This window comes from Mauremys mutica, chromosome 1 (assembly GCF_020497125.1).
Source record: "Mauremys mutica isolate MM-2020 ecotype Southern chromosome 1, ASM2049712v1, whole genome shotgun sequence".
Classification (NCBI taxonomy): Eukaryota; Metazoa; Chordata; order Testudines; family Geoemydidae; genus Mauremys; species Mauremys mutica.
The window spans coordinates 40,042,125-40,064,700 of NC_059072.1; the positions used below are offsets into that span (position 1 = coordinate 40,042,125).

A 22,576-nucleotide genomic window follows, 5' to 3' on the forward strand; every position below is an offset into this window, starting at 1 on the left:
TCTCTCACACACACAGCCCTTTCTCTTCTCTGCCCCAACACTCTCCCTGAGAGGTGGTAATTTACATCTCTCCCAATGCCCAAACCGACACACCCGCTTGGGACTGCTGCAGAGGAGGGGCATGTTGCCCCCAATCATGGCTTCCCTTTCTGACAGGGAAGCAATCTATTATTCTTTAGGGAAATGAACAAAAATCTGCAGGGGACATGAATTGTGTGTGCGGTCAGTGGCGCAAAATTCCCCCAGGAGTAATAATCTGTGTGCTCCATTGTTTATTAGTTTTGTTTGTATATTCACTAACTTGCACTTGGTGTCGAAGTTTTACAATAAGATACACACTATTGCATTGCACTATAAAAATCTGCATGCTGGATTTTCACTGACTTTCCACTGTCCATCAGACTGAACAGTGAGACATTTCTGTTAGAAATTAACCTAACTACAAGAAGAAAACCACCTGTCCATTACCAAAACTTCTTACACCACCTTGTTTTCCTTGGAAGCCTCATATCAGAGTATGGTCTCCACCCGGTCTACCAGGCAAGATCTAAGAGATGGTGACACAGCTTTAGACAACAACTGTGGGAGTGACCAGAGAGCCTAAGTGAGATCAGAGGCCCACCATGTCAGGCACGATAAACAGCTGGTAGACACAGTCCTTGCTGAATAGTTTACAATCTAATCCAACTTGTTCTTAATTCTTTCTTGTTGAACTAGTCATTGGAATTTGCCTTCTTCAAACAAAGGTGAAGCTTCCACTTTGTTTAATGACACCACAGCACTGCTGTCAAATTAAACTATCAAAACTTTCTACTCTAAAATGCGTTACACTTTTTTCCCATTAAATGTGTATGGAGATGGGATTTTATTAAAATGAAGGCTCCCTTCCCAAACTAGCAAACAGTTCTTCCCTTGACTTTTAACCTGGAAAAATATGCAGTTTTTAAAATATATATATTTTTTGACCTTTATAGTGGTATCCAATTACAGAACTCTAATCCTAATTAAACCCTGATACAGAAAATCTTATCTTTTAAGGATTTACTAATAGTACACTGGTTTCTGCATGGGAGCCTGGAAATTGACTGGCTGCATGGAGTTTGACATTTTATATCGTTGCTGTGTGGAAATGAAGCAGAATTACTGAATAATTATTTTTTAAGTATATGATTGTGGTACCATAAAAGCCCCATGAATAAGACCAATTTGAAGAGGGGAGAAAAAGCTTTCACTTAATTTTTCCCCTCCACAGCTGGATATTCATTCCCCGCTGTTTCCATATTTTTCATTAGGTTTAAAAGGGTTGCCTTCTGCATTATTCTTTTCAAGGCTTGGATTTTAGAAACTACAGGAGGAAAAAATTGAAGAACTCCACAACTATGCAAAAAACAAACAAAAAAATAAAATAAAGAGCAGTTCTGAATAGCATTTTATAGAAAGAAATAGGTTTTCTACAGCACTGTTCAAACTCAAGTTATCCCTAAATAGTGAGTTAGTGCAGTGACCGCATACCATAGGCAAGTTTATAGTAACCAGACAGTTTTATTCTGTCAGGAGACATGGGCTATCATCTACTCTTCTCATAAAGCTTCATAGGATCTTTAACCCTTTCCTCTGCACAACCATCAGATATGGATAGATAAGACAGCCATTTATATTTCAACAGAGCTAGGTCTTGGCAGTGGGAATGAGCCAGAGTCCTAAAAATTGTGAGCGGAACCTCTTATCCTCTGGTCCAGAAGAAAGAATGTCCACTACCTCGGACATACCTCTTATTCCAGCAACCATATTTCATGGGTACAGTCAACATGCTGAATTTCTACTGTGACTTGTTTGGCTCTGGCCTTTTCCTTTCTGAGCAGATGTACATTAGTAGTACATTACCTTGTTCTAAATTTTAAAACAGTTTAGTTATTCTTAACACAGTAAAGGAAGATACATGTACTGGGTTATATAAAGTGAATGGCTGATTAATGCTGAAGCTTGGAATTGCTGTAGAAAATCAGCACTCCTTAAGGACATTTCTCCTTGAGATTCCATGAACTCCCATTCATTTTGTATGTTGTTTACATTGGATCTTCTAGTGCAACAGTGACACACATGACCCTGACATTTTCTTTTTGATTTATGTAAATTCTCTTATTCTTTACTTGTGACCACAACTTAAAAGTGTGTTCAAGTGACAATTTTTGACATATCGGTTCCTATTGTAATGGCATTTGGAGTCCAGTGGTTGCCTGGAACGGCAATGCTATCAATAAATATTCACCACCATCCATTACCATCTACCACTGATGTTTTGGAAATTTTACAAAATCCTGGAATCCCCCAAGCCCTTGTATAAAAGTTTACGATTAGTCAGTGTCCTTTTTTTAAATTTAATTTTAGTTTATAAAGACCAACAAAAGTTAAAGCAATATATTTTTCCCCCATCTTCAATCAGGGTCTCAGTCAAGCCCTTGTTCTTTTTTACTTAGGAGAACTTTTAACATTAAAATATTATTTTAACTATTCCTCTGCTCAAGGTCACTATCTAAAGATGAGTTCAGTTCCTCACTTTCAGTGGTGCATTTTCATAGATTCCAAGGCCGGAAGAGACTATTATGGTCATCTAGTCTAATCTGTACAACGCAGGCCAGAGAACTTCCCCAGGATAATTCCTCAAGCAGATCTTTTAATAAAACACCCAAATCTTGCTTTTAAAATGGTCGGTGGTAGAAAATCCACCTCAACCCTTGGTAAATGATTCCAACGGTTAATTCCCCTCACTGTTAAAAATGTACACCTTATATCCATTCTGATGTCCACAGATATTCAAACATCAGTTTTATTTCAATTAGGTTTTTTTTATTTAAATGAAATATCCTTTTATGGGGAAAAAACCCTTTTATTTATTTATTTACATCTTAGGATGCACTATTTCCACATGCAGACATGAAGTCTACTGGACTGAAATTATAAAACAATCTCCCTGTACTGGAATATTTTTGTACACCTCAAATCAACAGAATAAAACAGAACTCCAAGTTCACTTTGCCACTGACAAAATACAACCGAGAGTTCTTAATTCTTGTCCCAGATGGCAAAGAACTAATATTCCCCTTTAATCACTTCTCATAGCTGGATGGAACTCATTCTTTTCCCCCACCCCTCTAGCTTTTTTAAGGTTCTCCTGGTTCTTTTTTAAAGCAGTGATGTGAGCACTCACTCTTAAATATTATATCATAACCTATGCGGTCAAATTTTATTGTCAACAAATTTAGCAATCTTTTCCTTGTCAATGGCTTTCACAGTATCCTTGAGTGAAAATGAGGAGAGCTCAGAGACAAAGACACTAATGTTAAAATGATGTGGAATAAGGAGAGAGAGATTACTTTGTGCAAAAGAGAGTCGTAGCAGCATACCATGAAAATGCTAGATGCTGCTGCACATCACTGAGCAATATCAGCAGAATGCCTCAAAAATTACATGCAAAATATTTTAATGTGCTACTCCCGTACAGCTCTCTCATTTACCTTCCCCCCGCCCCACCTCCATTAGTCTGGGAAGTCCACAAATCATCAGAGCTCACAGGGATAACAGAAATGAAGCTTCAAGTCTGTAGCGAGCATTTTTCTAAACGTTGCCATGGTGACCTCCAGAATGTTGATCCCCAGAGAGTTCAGTGCAATATTCTGAGGGAACCAGAGCAGGACAAAGAAATGACACTCATTGCAAAAGGCAACAGGAAATATATATTTCTGAAAGCATATATATATATAAAGGAATTAGTCAGAACTGAGTGCTAAGGGTGTTTGTATGAAAAAGGTTCAGCCTTCATATTTTAAACTTCAAAGCAGTTTGGTCTAGTGGATTAGGCACAGATCTGGGGGCCAAGAATCCCTGAGTTATAACCCCTGCTTCATCTACTGCTTGGCCTTGGGTAAATCACTTAGCCTCTCTGTGCTTCAGTCTCCCTCTGTGTGAAATACCGACGGGGTGTAGTGAGGATTAATTAAGATCTGTACATTTCTGTAGAAATGTAATACTGTAGCATAACAATAATTAATAAATGTAGTTAGGCCCAATATTTGACATATTTACTTAATTTAACAGGATTGATTTCACAGAATAAGGAAAAACAAACAGAAAAGTTAATGTATTTGTGCCCAATTGAAATTCTCACTAAGTACCCAACAGAATCAGTTGGCCCCTTAGGCAGTTATACTTTCTTAATGCATTTCTCAGGAAAATTAAATATCTGTCCCTGTGTAAAAGCAACAAGTTCCAAGCAAGATATGGTCTCAAGATACTTTCTAGAAAAATGATAGGATGTCTTCATTTAACATGCTACTTTTCTACAATGGACCATATACACAGAAATAAATCATCAGTCTTACTTGACACCAATACTTCTGTTTCCACACCTAGACCATGTCAGATATGCTACAGCCCACAAACACTAAATAAGAGTCAATCAGTATTTTTTCTATCAGGCAGCACATTTCAGCCAAAACTTATCAGTCACTGGCAGACACTTTTGCACACAAAAGGAGCTCTAAAATCAGTTAATCCTACATAGCTTTATGTTCCTCCACTGAAATGTCCACTTGCACACTGCAGTTTCCTTGACCGGAATATGTAGAACATGACCATGTATTCCATTCCTATTTAGATTACCACTACTTAGTGTTATGATAATCCTTGAGGCATTCCATAACTCCTACACTCTGTCACCAGCTACCAGTCCTCCTCATACAAATCCAATCTGTTGCTGCAGATGGTTTCTTTAATCCTAAATCTAATATATATTCAGTCAGGTAAAAATCTGGCTCCCACCAAATCTTCTCAGGTTGATAAGGTACTAAAAAGTTGACAGACTTATTCCTTCCTCATTTACTAAGAGAGCGTTACCCTTTCACATAATTAGTCACTGCATGACAGCAGGCAACACTTAGTTTAACATCACCTTTGTACTTTGCCCTGAGACTAATGAATAGCCACCTGTAGAGATGATGTTCAAATGTAAAGCCCCATTCTTATTTAATATACAATTTTTTACTGCTCCATTAACAATGAAAAATGAAGAGGCAGGGAAGGAGAAGCTACCTTAGTGTAAATTTTACTTCATTTGTAGCCTCTACAATAGCCTTTAGCAACTTGTGAACAATGGGTTTCATCAGTCCACCATCACTGCTGTCCCACACACGTGCTGCTTACCAAGAAAGCATTTGTTAAATATATATCTACATGTTGCTTAACAGTATAGCTAGCATTCTGTGCTGAGGTGCTTGTAACAGTGTAAACTGGTCTCCCAGGATTTTCACACATTTGAGATTCACAGACCTTTGAGAAGCTTCCTTTATGTTATCTGAGTGAGCTGTTCTTTAGAATACCATTGTTCCAAACCTATGAAAACTTTGTAATAGACTCTCTCAACCTTTCCCACTAAGCTGCTCTCTCTCAGTAGGGATGTCTTTAAAAATCATACTCTTGGATGCGTAAGCTATTGAATCTAGAGAAGAGACAATGAGTCCTCCCTTTGTTCATTTCAGGCCTCTGTTAATCTCTCATTTTCCCTCTCCAAGATCAACGAAAGATTACCTGTACCTCCAGGTACCGATTGCTCCTAATCACCATAATATTTTCATAGACAACAAGTTCCTTAACTTTAATAATATATATTTTAAAATCGATCACTAATTCGCTTCCCTGATGCTCCAAAAGATGCTATTGTCAGTCTTGAGCCAGTTTTCACCATGGTTTGAATTTGTTCGATCTCCACCTAGACAGTCACCTGACCAAAGAGCTGGACTGGGGCAATTGTGCTTCCCATTCCTTGCTGATGGATTTCCTTACTCCTACTACATCCTGTAAGCAATGGCACACAGTAGTGTCTTCTTCCATTATGCTAAAAGGCAGCTTTCCCTGCCAGATCAATCTCTTTTTGCTACAGTATCCATAAGGCCCATAAATGCCACTAAGTGAGTTAGCAGGCCAGGTTGGCTGAGCTGGTTACTCTATATGGGCCATAGCATTCCATTGCTCTTTAAACAGAACTCCCCAGAGATATGAGCAACCTCTCCATGTGTTGTGCATCCCAAGATTTTTACAAGCTGTTTACTCCAGAACCAGAGTGCTTCCGTTCTATGGCACCACCACTCTTGACTCCATTTTAATCCTTTCTAGTTTGTATGTATTGCCATTTTGTTTTTTATAGGTCTTTAATGAGAGCCCTATAAAAATAATCGATTGTGATAGGAATAATAATATGGCATTTACCCTCTTGAATCTTGATCCCTTCAAGGAAGGCATTTTATTTATGAAGAATAAAAAGGAAGGATAACAGGCAGCTCTCTAACTAAGAAGCACAAGCCAGAAAATTTCTGATCATTCCTGGCAACTGCATATAATAGCTCAATTTACTCTTTATTCAGATATGTAAAATAATCTTTCACTCATAATGTAAACAGGATTGTCTGGTACAAAATCATTTGGTAATCCAATTTACAGAGACCCCTCACACTGACAGAGAAACAATTTTAATAAAATCTGCACTTATGACTACAATTTGCATGGATTTACACTTCTTAAAAGCTTAGGCACTTCTCAGTGCAGGAGAATGATATGAAGCAAAAATGAAGGTCTTAGAGAAGTCTAACACCTGCAGTCTAACAGCTCCATGATCTGATGTGTACCCCAAGGACACAGCCTTAAGCAAAGATTCTACTCTCCATATTCTTTCCAGGTCCATGATCACAACACAGCACATTGCTCATATGCAACAGTATTATAAATACAAACTGCAAACATCAGTGCTGGGAAGTGTAAGCACTAACCACACAGGCTATCACACTATCTTCCTTGGCAAAGAAGTTAATACATAGTGAAATTTTAAAACTGTAGTTAAAAAGAAAAAAAAAGGGCAAAAAAAAACGTGGCCGAAGAGGTTGCAAGTGTCTTATCAACAAACGGTGCATCAAAGCTAAAAAAGAAATGTATAAGAAGATATTGTAACAATCACTTGTGCTCCCACAATTACTGAGCCCTCTCTGTGACCACAGTCGCTTTCCCCAGCTGTTTTGTAGTCTCCAGAGGAACCTCACAGCCTGACATGTATCTAGGCTGAATTACCTTCACTTTCCACTATCTTCCCACAAGGTCCGAGTTTTGTTTCTTCAGGTGAGTCAGGCAGCAACTTGCCCAGCTAGCACAAGCACACATTTTAATTCTTCTTAAAACAAACTGGTTTTATATGTGATTTTACCAAAATGAGAGCAAATGATAAAATATACTCAAACACTTCATGCAACACAGCTAGAATGATGCTACAATTAAAGTTATAGAATATGAGGTTACCTGGAGTTAGCGCGGAAGTGCGGTCTCTCACACTTGTCAGAGAAAACACCTAAGTGCCATGTCCATCCATTATACACTCTCCTCCTTTTCATGGGAGATGGCTACCTCTGCATAGGATGGTTATTTCCTTGCTTCCATAGTCACTTACAACAGTGAGACAATACATTTGGTTTTGGACATTTGTCTCTTTTAAATCGTGTCACATACATACATGGATATTAGGAAATACTCTACAAAGTGTCAGTCTTTAACTCCCAGTTTATGCCAGCTACTTGTTTTCTCCTTCCTGGTACCTGGCACCCTTTCAAAGATAGATTTCCATTAGTGTACCTAGGGGGACTTTTAGGGTCACCATGGCTGTTCCATTTCTCCTTATACATGTATCCATTTACTTCTCTTTTGTAGTGTTTACTTCATATGGAACTTCTTTGGTAATACTTTATCAGGCAAACAGAGGTAGGCCATCTGTCACAATTATACCAGCTAATATTTTGTCAGTTCAAGATAAGTTTAAATACACTGGGCCTGGTTTGAATCAGCTGGGACAAGGACTGCAAACTGCCCACCAAGGCAGTGAATCAGCACATCCCTCAGTTGCTCTGACCCCACACCTTCACTAGTTAGCTTTGGCCTGCTATAGGTCCCCGAGGGGGAAGTCTGAATTGCTTTGTTCCAGTGCAGATTCTCGCTAGCTGTCTTTCTACCTTCAGAGGCTCTGTGATGAAGTGGAAGCCAGTGCAGAGCAGAGAGTCAATCAAGCTAAGAGAGTTTCTAGTGTAAATGGTGGATTCTCTGTAACTTGAAATCTTTAAATCATGATCTGAGGACTTCAGTAACTCAGCCAGAGGTTAAGGGTTTATTACAGGAGTGAATGGGTGAGGTTCTTTGGCCTGCAGCGTGCAGGATGTCAGACTAGATTATTAGGATGGCCCCTTCTGACCTTAAGATCTATGAGTTTCTCCCAATCTTTATATCAAGCATCCTAGCTAATGCTTTCTAGAAAGGATTTTTATTATTTCTTCTTCTTGACATTAACTATATTATATAGTTCTGTTTACTACAATGAAAATATTTAAATTTGAGGGCATTTGACCTAATCATTAAGATAAGATAGCTAGACACAACTGCATCAGTGGTGAGGAACAATATTTACTAACTTTGATTAATCCAGGGACTCCATCCCTTCCTCTTAGATTAGGAATTTTCCATTATGAATCATCAGGGTATGAATACGAATGCAACTATAAAACTGCAATTGATGCAGCATGCAGCTGCAGCACATGGGATGGACAAAAATCAAAATTTAAATTAAATACAGGTTCTTTTAAAAAACATTAAAAATTAAATTCTAAGTTGACAACCTTTGTTAAGCCCTAAATTTATTACAATCTATTAAAATCATTTTAATTAAATACCAGAAATAATATTAAAGCAGCACATATTTGCTGGCAAACTTTAGGGAAAGTCAAACCAATAAACTTAGGGAAGTCACTTGCTAACCACTTGGAACCAAGCTAATAATTTTTTAAAGTGCTAAACCAGCTTTTGAGAGCAGAAACAACTTCTGCAGGTGAAGAGAGAATTTCTTCTTTGTTTCAGTTTATTCATCTAGTTGAGTTCAATGACTAGATCATTCAAAGTTAAAAACCAATCTGAAGTTGAAAGCAGGAAAGATTGGTCTCTTCCAATCTATGAATAAAAACTAGGTGTAAAAGGATGAGATCTACTAGTTCTAAAATCCTGAAGCACACGGTTAGCAGAAACAATCACTTCAATTCACTAACTACAGTAATACTTACATTGTTTAATAAAAGAGTTTTAAATGAAAAACATGTTTAGAGGAGAAAAAAAGTTTGTATCCAGCACATAAAGTAGTTTTATTAAATTAAAAAAATGCTATTTTTGTGCATTCTTAATTGAATTTAAATTTCCATCCAAACAGAGCTTGATACAAATCACAAGTAAAAAATTAATTTAACAAACAAGAAAAGCATTATTCAACATTTTCTAACATAATAAAAACGTAAAAATTAAATCTGAATAAGTGTTAGTTAAGCTACATAACTGCTTTAATAAATATGTATAGATACAATGTAACCTCTTGGCTAGCAAAAAAGCACCACATTTAGGTAATATTTCATTGCAAATCAACATGCTTTAATGCTTACCAACCAACCAAAATCAGTCTTTAGGAAAATATCTAAAAAGTAAAAGTACAAATGCAAAACTCAATTAAAAGTGCCCATTTAAATCAAGGTTTCCTGCTTGCTGATTTAAATCAAGATTAAAAATTGTTGATTTAAATCAATCCACCCTGACAGCACACTTAATGTCTAACAAAAGCAGATGTGAACACATGACATCAGTGGTCTATAAACTTCACTGGCAATCTATTTACAGACTGAATTTCATACTCAGTCCTGATCTACAATGCCGTTAATGGGAGAGAACCAGGCTCTTGGGGTATGTTTAAACGGCAGCTGGCAGCAAGCCTCCCACAACAGATAGACAGACTCGGGGTAACTGGGCTCAAGTTAGCACATTAAAAATAGCAATGTAGGTGTTGCAGCTCTAGGCTTGAGAGAAGAATAGTCTACTTCTATTTTAGTGCACTAGCTTGAGCCTTGCTAGCATGAATGTGTCTCCCCAGGCTGTTAGGCTGACTCCCAGATGCAGTGTAGACATACCATCACAGACTACCTGTCCTAGACAAGACTTAAGGCACATAGGGCAGAGCTTTCTTAGTAGTGTGCCCCAAACATGGAAGACTACATTCAAGTCTAAACCCCAGCCCTATTTCCCCAATAAGGCCTTCCCTAGAAATGGCATCTCCATCCCTTGCCATCACAGGAGTTCTCCACCATAGGAGTTTGGAGAGAGTAGAAGACAGTCATAAAAGAATGAATCACCTCAAAAAAAGGGAGGAAGAGGAGAAAAAGGAGGAGAGCAGGGCGTCAGAATATATCTCCCGCATAAGCATGCCAAATTCTACTGTAATTGTTGTCCAGCACTTAAGCTATCATGGTGACAGGTGTCAATTTGTGAGCACATTTCCACAAAGAAAACTTATTTCAGAAAGAAACCTAAGGTGATCACCACTCTAAGATAATCAGCCATGGCCCCAAATCTATTCATTCCTTCAAGACACACCTATGTAGAAAGCCCTCCTTCCTCATGTTGAAAAAACCCAGCATGCTTTGAAAACAAAAGTTAGTTTTACTCAGGCCTCACATGCCTAAATGTGATCAGCCCACCATATTTTTCAAAGAGTTTTCTGGATGTTTCTAGACATTTAAAAAAAATCTGTTTATTTCATAAATATTGTATAACATCGTAACTCCCAACTCAAAAGTTCCTACAGACTGTGATTCTGCTTTGTGTTCATTTGAGCTAGCCACAAATGGAACTCATGTCATTCTGTGGAAAGCAACCAAATGTAAACCAGCTTATATACTATGTATCATGTTTAAATAACTTAACAAAAAAGTGACCACTAATAAAAAGGTTGATATTTAAATCGAGATCTTTACTTCCTCTTTTGGGGTAATTAATTTATCACACTTTGCAAAGTCAAATTAAAGGTTATAGTAACAGAAGAGTCAAATATAAAAAAAACAATGTACAAAAAAGTATCTAAATTCAAATAGGATTTTTTTATGAACACATTTAAGGTCAACATTAAATGATTTACTTGACTAGTACTTGCATTGAGTTTGGCATAAAATTACAAAATATTATTTAATCCCTATGTCAACCCTAGTAAGTGAGGATTTTCATTATTAAATATAAACTGAACTAATGTTAATATATTTCACAGTTCATTAACACTAATTTACAGTCTGCAAGTGGAGAAAATAAAATCACATTGGCTTTTACAAATATATTCATACAAACAGCATAAAAATCCTGAGAGCCCAGGGTATTTTTTCGTTAGCACAAAAGTAGTGGTGGTAAAGGTAGAGAGCAGTGGAAGGGGTATATTGAAAACAAATTGACATGTTAATGTAAGCTGTTTTGATTTATAATTATAATGTTTCAGTTCACATCTGTTCATATCAAACAACTGCTTAAATCACTGTAGTAAAAAAAATTATGAAATACACTAGATTTCCCAAATTTGCATTGTAACCTGAAAGTCCCAATCTTCCAAAGACATCTATAAATTAGGGCTTTTTTGAAGATATATTTTGAGGATCTAGAACCAATGTCATCAACTATTTTTCACAGATGGACTCTTTAAAGGCTGTTTAGCTATATACCGTACTTTTTTTTAAAATAACTTTTTTTTTAAAATATAAATATTCAGTAAACATCAGTAGCTAATTGGAAATGTGGTGTCAGTACTCTCTTTCATGTTGTCTAAAGATTACTTTGTGACAGATAAAAATAGCAGATTTTTATTCACTCACATTTAAGGTGAAAAGGAAATATGTGGTGCATTAAATAGAAATTGTTCAGTGAAGCCACAACAAAATGAGAACTAGAAAAGCTGTGGTTCAGCTTTAAAATAGTAACCTACATGACTGACCTTAAATTCTATTCTAGTGTGCCCACAGTTTTCTAGATGGTTTCTTGAACACTATGGAGGCTTAGTTTTGCTTTGTTCCTCTCCAAATATCCCTATAGGATGACACAATCCAGTCCAAAAATAAACTAGAGTTTAATTTTGCTTTAGCATTTTTCTGTAGATGCCTGCATTCTTCTAATACGGTATCAATGCACACCCAGCCTACGCTGAACATTTCAAATGCTTAGTTATTTATAAAACCAGAACACATGGCCGTTTGGGGGGGGGGGGAGAGCGGAGCGCTCTACTGGGGATTGAGATGGGGGTGTGAGTCATCACTTTCTCCTTTTCCCCTCCCCCCCTTTTGGGCTTTGTTCCTGGCAGTAGCATTTATTCACTTCAAGTAGGACCAAAGCAGCAATGAAGTTCTCTGAATCTGAAATCCAGACAATGCCGACTATTACTTCAGCTGTATGTGCCTGCTCTGTGCTGTTCCATCAGTCGAGACCCTTTCTTTGTACTCTAGGTTTTCCCCTCCCCTATGTAACAATCCCTATCAGCCAAAAGCCTTTTGCTGCAGTTTTGTTTAGTTTCCCACCTGCTCTGCAGTAGTGAGAAGGGAATGCTGTAGCACTGCAAGCTCAATGTGTCACTCACCAGTACAAAGGCACTGTACAATACACAGACTTTCAGCAAGCAAACAGGTATATAATAACCGCTTACATGACATGACATAATGCACTTGAAAATAAATTCCACGTTTTAACTAAAATTGTGCTTAGCAATACATTAAACGGCATGCTGAACGGGACATGTTGCTCATTTAATATCCCAATGCTCTTTTTTGTTAGGGCCAAACAGCATGCAAATTTGTTCTCCAGCCCAATTATGTCACCGTGCTGACTGTGTAACAGAACGGGGAAAGAGGAGCAGAAAGTACATCAGAAATAACACGGTAACTCACATTTTTAATGAAACTAACAGTGGGAGGTGGACAAATTAACTGCCATTATATTTGCCTTCCAAATTCAAGCACCTTTCCCCCTTTACACAGCCCTCACCGCCCCCCACCCCGCTCAATAAAATCTTCAAAGGAAGACCCTCCCAGACTTGCCTATTTTGTGCACATTCCTCATTCCTTTTGCTGCTCCAACAAGAGTTCTTTGCCTGATGCTATGAAAAGGGGTGCGGGCCCAAGGTCTTGAGCTCCTGGGAACCAAGAACTCCTGAATTGTAGTCTCTTTGGCCCTGGGCCACTCACTTTGGTCAACACTCCCAAACCTTTGGGCCTCAGATTTAGAGCCTAAATTCAGATTGAGATATCAAAATAACCGACCTGAATTTCAGGCATGCAAACACTTGGAGCTCCAATTGAAGTCTACTACAGTTAAGGATGTCCATCCCCTCTGACAATCAGGCTAGTTAGTTAGGCGCCTAATCCTCAGCACCCAACTTTGAAAATGCTGGCTTTAAACACTGCTTCAGTTTCCTCATCTATAATAATACTTACCTGACAGGTGTTCTGTGAGTATTAGCTAATATTGTGAGACCACTCTTAAAGATCAAAATGTTAAGCATTCTGGTAGGCTGATATTTTGAAGTTGAACCTGATGCCACAGCTCTCCTAAAATGCTAAGAATTTACTTTACTGTCTCCTTGATATTAGATATTAAATTGTACAAAGTAAATACTGTGGTAGGTTATTTGGCAGGAATACCAGAAAGTAAAAGATTAATGTGCAGATCTACTACATCTCAAGAAAGACAAATGTATTCCTTAAAATATAAAAAAAGAGTTCTGGAATCTGAGTGTATAAGCATTATGATAACAGTTGTTAATTACATAATCACATACTATTTTTTCCACTGGATCCCTGTCTCATTTAATGCACAGACCTCATAAGTTTATGGGCCACCCAAGCCACAACATCCATGTTAGCATGCTAACTCGAGTCCCACTAGTGGAAGTCTGTGTACACAGGCTGGGAGGCTCACTCCCAGCTGCAATATAGACATACAGTAGAACCTCAGAGTTATGAACACCTCGGGAATGGAGGTTGTTCATAACTCTGAAATGTAATTCTGAACAAAACATTATGGTTCTTTCAAAAGAACAACTGAACATTGACTTAGTAAAGCTTTGAAACGTCACTATGAAGAAAAATGCTGTTTTTAACCATCTTAATTTAAATGAAACAAGCACAGAAACAGTTCTTACCTTGTCAATTTTTTTTAAACTTCTTCCCTTTTTAGTAGTTTATGTTTAAAATAGTATAGGACTGCACACAGGGCTGGTGCAAGGATGTTTCGCGCCCTAGGCGAAACTTCCACCTTGCGCCCGCCCCTCCCCCCCCCCGCACTCCCGCCCTGAGGCGCCCCCCCCAGCTCACCCCTGCTCCACCTCCACCCCGAGCATACCAGGGCTGCTTCATTTCCCCCGCCTCCCAGGCTTGCGTCACCTAAGCTGATTGGCGCCGCAAGCCTGGGAGGCAGGAGAAGTGAAGCAGCTCACCCCTGCTCCTCCTCCTTCCTGAGCACGCCATGGCTGCTTCACTTCTCCTGCCTCCCAGGCTTGCGGTGCCAATCAGCTTAGGCGTCGCAAGCCTGGGAGGCGGGAGAAGTGAAGCAGCCTCGGCATGCTCGGGGAGGAGGCAGGGCAGGGGTGAGCTGAGACGGGGAGTTCCCCTGTGTGCCGCCTCCCCCCCTTACTTGCTGCAGGGGGCCCTCCCCGCGCTCCCCTGCCCCAGCTTCCTCCGCCTAAATGCCAGCGGTGACCGGGGCGGCCAAAGATCCGGCCACCGCAGTTGCTGCTGAAGAAAAAGGTGCCCCCAAAATCCTAGCGCCCTAGGTGACTGCCTAGGCTGCCTAAATGGTTGCACCGGCCCTGACTGCACAGTATTTGCCCTTTTTGAGGGGGCAGGCGTGGGGGGGGGGTGTCTCTGCTGCCTGATTGCATACTTCCGGTTCAAAATGAGGTGTGTGGTTGACTGGTCAGTTCATAACTCTGGTGTTCGTAATGTTAAGGTTCTACTGTATGCTTACAGTCAAATTACTATAATACTGCCCAGAGCTTCCATAAGGGTCTGGCACCTAGCGAGTTGGGCATTGTGCAAACACATGAGAAAACACATACTGTGGCAATACTGGTGTTCTAGCCAGGTTCTTTATAAGTGCATTTATTTAATAATCATTTGTTTGGGAGCAATTAGTAAAAAGGAATACATTAAGTATTTGTCCTGCCGACCTCAGATGATTATAAATATACAAGAAGAGTCAAATTCAAGTGTCTCAATTTGCATGTCTCCCCCCTGTGAGTGTGCATGCGCGCGCACACACACACACACACGGTTTAAACCTAGTCAGTGATCTTTTGGCTCCCTGCACGCTTTCTACTTCCGCAGCCCCATGTGCACTGTCCCATTCCATCCTCCCACATTGACAACCCCCTTCACTCTGCATAATTAGCATGTCCCCGTGCAATTACCACCTTCCTGTCCCCTTTCTGTCTTTCCATCTCTCCCCACACAACCTAGTTTTACTGTTGTTGCCCTTCCTCCCACCATCTAACTCAGCTGTGAGGGGAAAGCAGTGAAGCAAAATTTCTCCCACCTTTTGGTTCCAGAATAAGCATCTGGAAGCACAAGTGCTTAAAAGTATTTTTGGAGGTTTATTCTACTCAGTTTTAAAAGTAACTGAGTAACAAAACCATTCAACTGCAATGCCAAATTAATATAACATGCTTCAATCATAATGTGTTTCATATCGCCTTTCCACATTTCTGTGCCAAAACAAAAAAAAATCATTTTTATTGCATAAATCCATTCTGGGTGTTCTGTGCCTCTAGGTGCTATGGTAATACAAAATAATTAAGTCTTTTAAAAACAGTGGCTATAAAGAGGTATTGTCCCACTCCATATATCTGCTAAACCAGTGCTATCCAAATCTCTTGGACACTACGGGATTAGTATCTGACAAAGAATTCAAAATTTAGCAAGATATGCTTCTATTTGCAATGCATTACTGGTACAAAGGCACGTATATAAATTAGAAATGATGTTTCCACTCAGAGCTTTAATCTGTATGTTCATCAAGTTAAAACAGATGAAAAACAATATGCATTAGAGATCACATTAATTCTGCCACCATGGATAAAAATGTTGACACTAATTTAACTAACTGGTATGTTTTTCTATTGAAATTGACAGAGGAACATATAGAACAAGACATTTTGCCAACACGGTAACCATCAATTTAAAGCGGCTTGATGTATACCGAGTTTCAATGTGTGACTAAAATGACTCATTTTCTGAAGATTAGGTTTTATATATTTTGAAGGGCAATTTTTAAACTTGTAAGCTATTTTGAAATTAAAATCCCCTATACTAAATGTCTCTGTACCCTGCTGCATGTTTATTTCTTTAAAAGATTCTGCTTACTGCATAAACATGAGAAAACAGAAGGAAAAAAAATTGAAATGGCGCACTAAGTGATGAGACTGACATGAAAAACAACTCAGTCAATTATAATGCAAACATGCTGGTTCAACTGCTATACAAGAGTGCTCCCCCTTCCCCATGCCCCCCCCATCCTGAGACTTCAGAAAGTTTGAATGTATAGTTATTGCCACATGCTCATTAAATATATCTTGCTTTGGTGTTTGTAAGACACATATCACTGTGGTATTTAGACGGTGAGTCATAAGAGCAGAGTATAACACAAAACTCAAAAATGCTTAGATTCTCAAAAAATATCACTGGCTGAATCAGGGTCATTGTAATGCCTTAGGGACATCATCCCCAGAACTTCAGGACTTGAACAACCAGTGATAGCTCCTCGGAAATCCTTCTAAGTTTTAACTTCACCGCATGCTAGGAGGTTGTTAAGCTTTGATCCTTCAACCATCAACGTCTCTAGTGAAACTTAGACTGATGATGTGCAGAGTAGGCACCAGGTAGCGCTGTATGGACATTCATTCGGTGCAGACATGATCAGTGAACCTTTGGCTTATACACCTTGTTGTTGAATCTCTACTTAATTTAAGTAGATCCCAATAACTTCTAGACACAACAACAATCTCATAAGCCAAGGTTGCCCTCTTATAGATGGTTGATGGTTTTTGCACTACTGACTGGCTAGTAATTTTATGAGTTCACAGAAACTTGCAGCCATGGGAAACAGGAGGTGAGATTGTTGGGAAAATGTAGTAAATTAAAAAGACTGGAAGAAATCTGTGGCAGCATGGTTATCACTACCATTATAGCCACTCAGAACGTCCCATGGTGACAGCAAGGATACAACTCACTCAGATCTGTCTGTTCCAAAAGCACACTTAAGCAAAAGGAGAACTTCCGTTAGCAGCGGAGAGTTTATGACACACAGAGAATGTTCTAATTTTACCTATTAAAAGGTATCATAGCTACTACATAGGTAAGGTATGTAACAATATTATCAAACACTCCTAGACCAAGGAGAAGTAAAATATGGTATATGCTTTCAATACAGATTGCAATAAAACTGTAAAAGTTGTGAAATAGGATTATGGTTTATACACTCATGGTGATGTAATTTTTTTTTTTAAAGGATTTAACATATTAACTGGAGATCTTAGCTTCCTGTTAGAAAACAATTGCCTCTATATTTGAAAAAATGACTTCCAGAGGGCAGTAAACTTCAGGCATTGAAAACTCTACTTACAGTGAAATAGAAAAACATTGCACTGAAATTCGTATTATAAATCCAAATCTTCAGTGCAAAAATACACACAGCTATAGAGACTACATATGGGGCAAAGTAAACCTAAATCCCATTTGAAATGGAAAATATGTCTACAGTACAGGACTCAGGGATCCCAACTCGTGTTTAAACACATTGTTTAAAACTGGCATTTACTGACAGCCCAAGGTTGCCTCTTCATGTCTGCTTGAAACGGACAGCTAACAACAGTGGCAAGATCATGGTAACAGTTTAAGTTGAGTACTGCCTACAAATTTTTTAAAGTTTGTCTTTTTACAGTTAATAAAAACACACAAATCCTGACTGAGTATTCTTGGTGTGCTCAAAATTAGTCCCAAGTTCCATAGAAATATTAAACGTACTGGGATTTCAAAATTAGATCTTTATTTTGGCATCATCAGTTTACTGAATCATTTTTATGGTTTCTGATCATACAGCACTAGCAGTTTTGAACTACTTTATTTGTGAAAAACTGAAATACTTACATTTACTTTTTCACTAACTCTTCTTTACTGCACTTAGTTCTTTTCCAGGACAGTTTTCAATCTTCTTCTTTTTCACCTTTACCTATGAAAAACAAGGAAAAGGATTACAAAAATATCCATTGTATTTATTCTTCTTACACTTTGGACTACTTATGTAAGGTGTTCTGTAATGGCTCAGAACCTTGTATTTAAAAAATGTATATAGAGTCAAGTTTATTCCTTTTTAAACAATTTTTTGCCATACCGTAAGTTTGAATCCCAAGACTAAACGGAGCACTGCTCTGGGTTCACTTTCAATACTGGCTCAGGCAAGTCAGACATACAATTAATTGCAGACATATGACTAATCACTAAAGCATTGAGAACTCATATGGTACAGTACCTGAAAGAATGTATGTTTTATATTAAGGATTGGGTTTTGTATGTTCTGACTGCACTCTAGGAGAACCCGAGCACTCTCACCTTCCATTGTCTGAAGTGCTCAGCACCTTGGCAGGATCAGACAGCTTCAGAATACTTTGTAGAGGGGAAACAGCACCTAGGCATCTAAGGGCAGATAAAATACTGCCTCATTAGCACTCAAGACCACTGCTCTATTATAAAAATGATGTTAAAAGGAAGTAAAACTAGGCTGTTCAACTTGAATATGAAGAGGATGACTGTTTTGGAAGAAATCTCCAGCAATGGATATCCATCAGTAGGCAATACAATGCTGTTTTTTTTCTTACAGATACTTTCTGTAAGCATGTACAGATTAGTTTGTGTCCCTTTAAGCAGTGTACTGTGTATACCAATATATGCAATAAAGGATTGTGAAACTACTGAACCTAGCAAACCTGGACACAGTCCTAAACCAGACTACTAGATTCAAATCATTCCCCACCCCAGTTCACCTCTGGATCTGAGTTTGAGACTATGGCCTGCCGGCCTCTAGCTTCCTCAAGGAGTGTTAGTTGAAGGCCTTCACCTTTGGAAGTCATGCCTCATGGTGGTTTGTTAGCACCAGAGTCCAGTGTGCTTCATGGCACCTAAGGCTTATTTATTTTGTAAAAAAATTGACTGGGTTTAATGTTCTTTGCATTCCATGTGTCTAGTTGCCATGGTAATAAGCACTATTTAAGGGTACACACAATTCATCTCTTCCAACCCCACTTCCATTCTCTGATACTACTTTATTATTCTTTATGATGTACCAAGAATTTGCTCAGAGCTATACAAGACACAAAGGAAAATCTGATCCCTTTTTGAAGGAACTTGCAATCAAAATAGACAAAGATCAGACACAAAGATGCTTTGGAAAACTCAGGGGTGCTGAGTCAGGGCACCTTTCTGATCTTTGGCGTTTGAATCTGAAGAAAGAAGGATCTGAATTTGAAAGAAGGATGCTTGATGCACTAGGCTAGAGAGGTCATTCCAAGCAAGGAGGCGGCATGAAACAGAGTGGTGAGGTACCCTTCATTACAGCAAGAAGGCAAAGGAATGGAGGGGCAAGAATTGAGAACAGAGATGTTGGCATGGGCAAAATGATGCAGTCCCTTCAAGGAGGGGGTGAGAATTGTGACCTTCACACAGAGACTTGAGGAGGAGTGTGATGCAGCAGAAAAGGCAAAAAAGCTGATTTTAGATGTTCTGGATAGACTGGAGTTGAGTACCACAGGAATCAGGATGGGCATAAAAGACAAAGTTGTAAGCAAAGGCAGAAGCTAAGCAAGATACTGGCAAATGTTTTAGCCTCAAGGACAGACAAAGGGATGATTTTAGTATCTTGTGGAGAAAAGACCAACATCTTGAATGTGTGAAGGAAGGGGAAGCCCCACAACTTTAGTGTCAGAATCATGTGGAGGATTGTGGTGTTAACAGAAATCAAGAAAAAAGGAAGATGATAGGGTTTGTGAGCAAACAGGTGGGTCTCAGTTTTCATCATGTTGAAATAGAGCTCACACTTTGCAATTACATGTTGCCTTCCATTCAAGGCTCTCTTTACAAACATTCATGAATTTAGCTTTACAACTACCCATGAAGTCGGTAACAGATGGAGGAAACTGTGGTAACAGAGATTAAGCAACTTGCTGAAGATTACATGGAAGTCTTTGATAGAGCCTATAAATAAAACTCAAATCTGAAAACTCCCAGTTCTTCTGTGCCTTAACTACAAGGCTCTTTCCTTAATGATAATTTACACACACTGTCAGCAGTACCATGAACTCCATTTCTTATAAAATCCCTCCCAATGCACCCAAAGAAACTAGCATGTGGTAAGTAGACTGCAAATGCGTCAACTATCACAGGAATGTAACAGCACATAGAATTATAGAATATCAAGCTTGGAAGGGACCTCAGGAGGTCATCTAGTCCAACCCCCTGCTCAAAGCAGATTTTTGCTCCAAATGGCCCCACAACCCTGGGTTTAGCAGGCCAATGCTCAAACCATATCAAACACCCAAGCGTTTTAGTTTGTATTTGCTAGCTAGCAGTGCCAGAGAATTCTCCACCAAACTGTAGGTAATTTAGTGATCTATAAAATAAATAAGAAGCCTCTTTCATGATAAGCTCAAGGTTTGTGCCAGATTGCTACTCTTCACTCCCTCCTTCCTCAAACTGAGCCTTCAGGTTTCCAGCCTTCTCCACTCTCAGTGGCAGATTGTTTTGGCTGGATTAAGTTGGGTACAGGTGATACCATCTGCTGCAAGATTTTTAAGCTCTTGTTCATGCCACAACAGTTCTTTTTCAACATCTTAAGAGCAAGTGACACAGGGGGCTTGGACGTTCATATTAGGATTTCAGCCTCCAGCAAAAGTATGTGAAAAGTACTCAGCTGTAGATATGGTAACATAAGAGCCCACAGCCTGCAGGGAACCTATTACTTTGCCCCTCACAAATACACTAAGTACCTACCACAAGACATAGGGTCTTTGCATAGGTCAAAATCTATGTGCCAGTAGCATATGTGATCAATCTACCCAGGCTATATTCACTCTGACGTACCTAATTGCTCCCAGCTTTGTCCTCCACAATGCAACCATTGTCCTTTCTATCAAACACAAGTTTTCTCCAGGACATCAAAAGATGATGAATACCACACATGGTAGTGTAGTTAGCACTCAAAATATATAAGCAGTCTAGGAGCAATTGCTGTACTATAAAATACCTGGCAGAGTAACTTATTCTAGCACTGCAAAATAAGATGCTCTTTGAGTTGAAGCAGGGGCTGATAGATCATGTCAGAGCACAAGCGACTTTTACTGAGGAAAGGCTGAATCTTAGGAGGTTTGAAAAATGGTTTCAGAAGCCACAAGGAGCAAAATGTGGAACTCTGCCTACTAAATCTTCTGCTAATGTAATAATGAGTGATAACAATAGATTATATACAGTACTTTTTACTCAGACTTGGAAGCAGGGTATAATCGACTTTAAAAAGATGAATACATGAAGAAGTCAAATAACTTCCCCAAGGTCATATAGACTTTTACACTGTTTCATACCCTTTATCTGGCCATTTGGTTAGTGTGCCTGATACACTGAACAGCGCTGGTAGTTTTTCATATTCTTGCCTATTCTTGAGACTTCGTTCACTTTGAACTAGTGATCCTCATATTCAGAGAGACAGGAAAGCCCTGTCAGACTGAATCCATGTCTGTATAAGGGCAAAACATAAAATTTCCTAATAGAGGCTGCATCAGACATTAAGCTGATACTAAACATGAGTTTAGCCAAAAGGTCTAAACCAGGCATGGACAATCTGTGGCTCTGGAGCCACATGTGGCTCTTCAAAAGTTAGTATGCGGCTCCTTGAATAGGCACCGACTCCAGGGCTGGAGCTACAGGTGCCAACTTTATAATGTGCTGAGGGGTGCTCACTGCTCAACCCCTGGCTCTGCCCCCACTCTGCCCCTTCCCCTGAGCCTGCCATGCCCTCGCTCCTCTCCCTCCAAGCCTCCTGCACGCTATGAAACAGCTGGTCAGGAGGTGCAGGGAGGGAGGGGGAGATGCTGATTGGCAGGGCTGCGGGTGGGCGGGAGGCGCTGGGAGCAGGGGGGAGCTGATGAGGGGCTGATGAGGGGCTGCTGACGTATTACTGTAGCTCTTTGGCGATGAAAATTGGTAAATTCTGGCTCCTCGGGCTCAGGTTGGCCACCCCTATTCTTAGCATATTGTATTTAAGTTTCTAATGAACTTTCTACTAAATTGTTATAGTCTAGCACCAGTGTAGCCACATACCCTTCCCATCACCATCAGCTCCAGTTGCAGGCTGCTCTCCTGGTGGTTCATCTTCTCCATGCTTGCTTTCTCTACCTCTTTGACCTTAGTCCACTTCCTGTTCACTCAACTCATTTGCTCCACAGCTTTCCTCTTAGGGTAGATCTACACTTAACGTGGATCGACACTTCAGCAATCGATCCACTGGGGGCAATTTAGCAGGACTAGTGATGATCCGCTAAATCGACCACTGATTGCTCTCCCATCGACTCCACCGGACGAGAAGAGTTTCTCCTGTCGACCCAGCGCCATGTAGA

The 22,576-nt window shown here is 39.4% G+C and overlaps 1 protein-coding gene across 1 annotated transcript in view; it reads right to left on the reverse strand.

The window, feature by feature from the left end:
- Positions 1-22,576, reverse strand: part of PLXNB2 (plexin B2) — a 335,252-nt gene that overhangs the window by 126,868 nt on the left and 185,808 nt on the right. The window contains exon 3 of the mRNA XM_045031102.1: positions 18,063-18,144. Within this exon, the coding sequence (XP_044887037.1) occupies positions 18,063-18,064 (2 nt within the window). The 5' untranslated portion in view covers positions 18,065-18,144. The remainder of the gene's footprint in view (positions 1-18,062; positions 18,145-22,576) is intronic.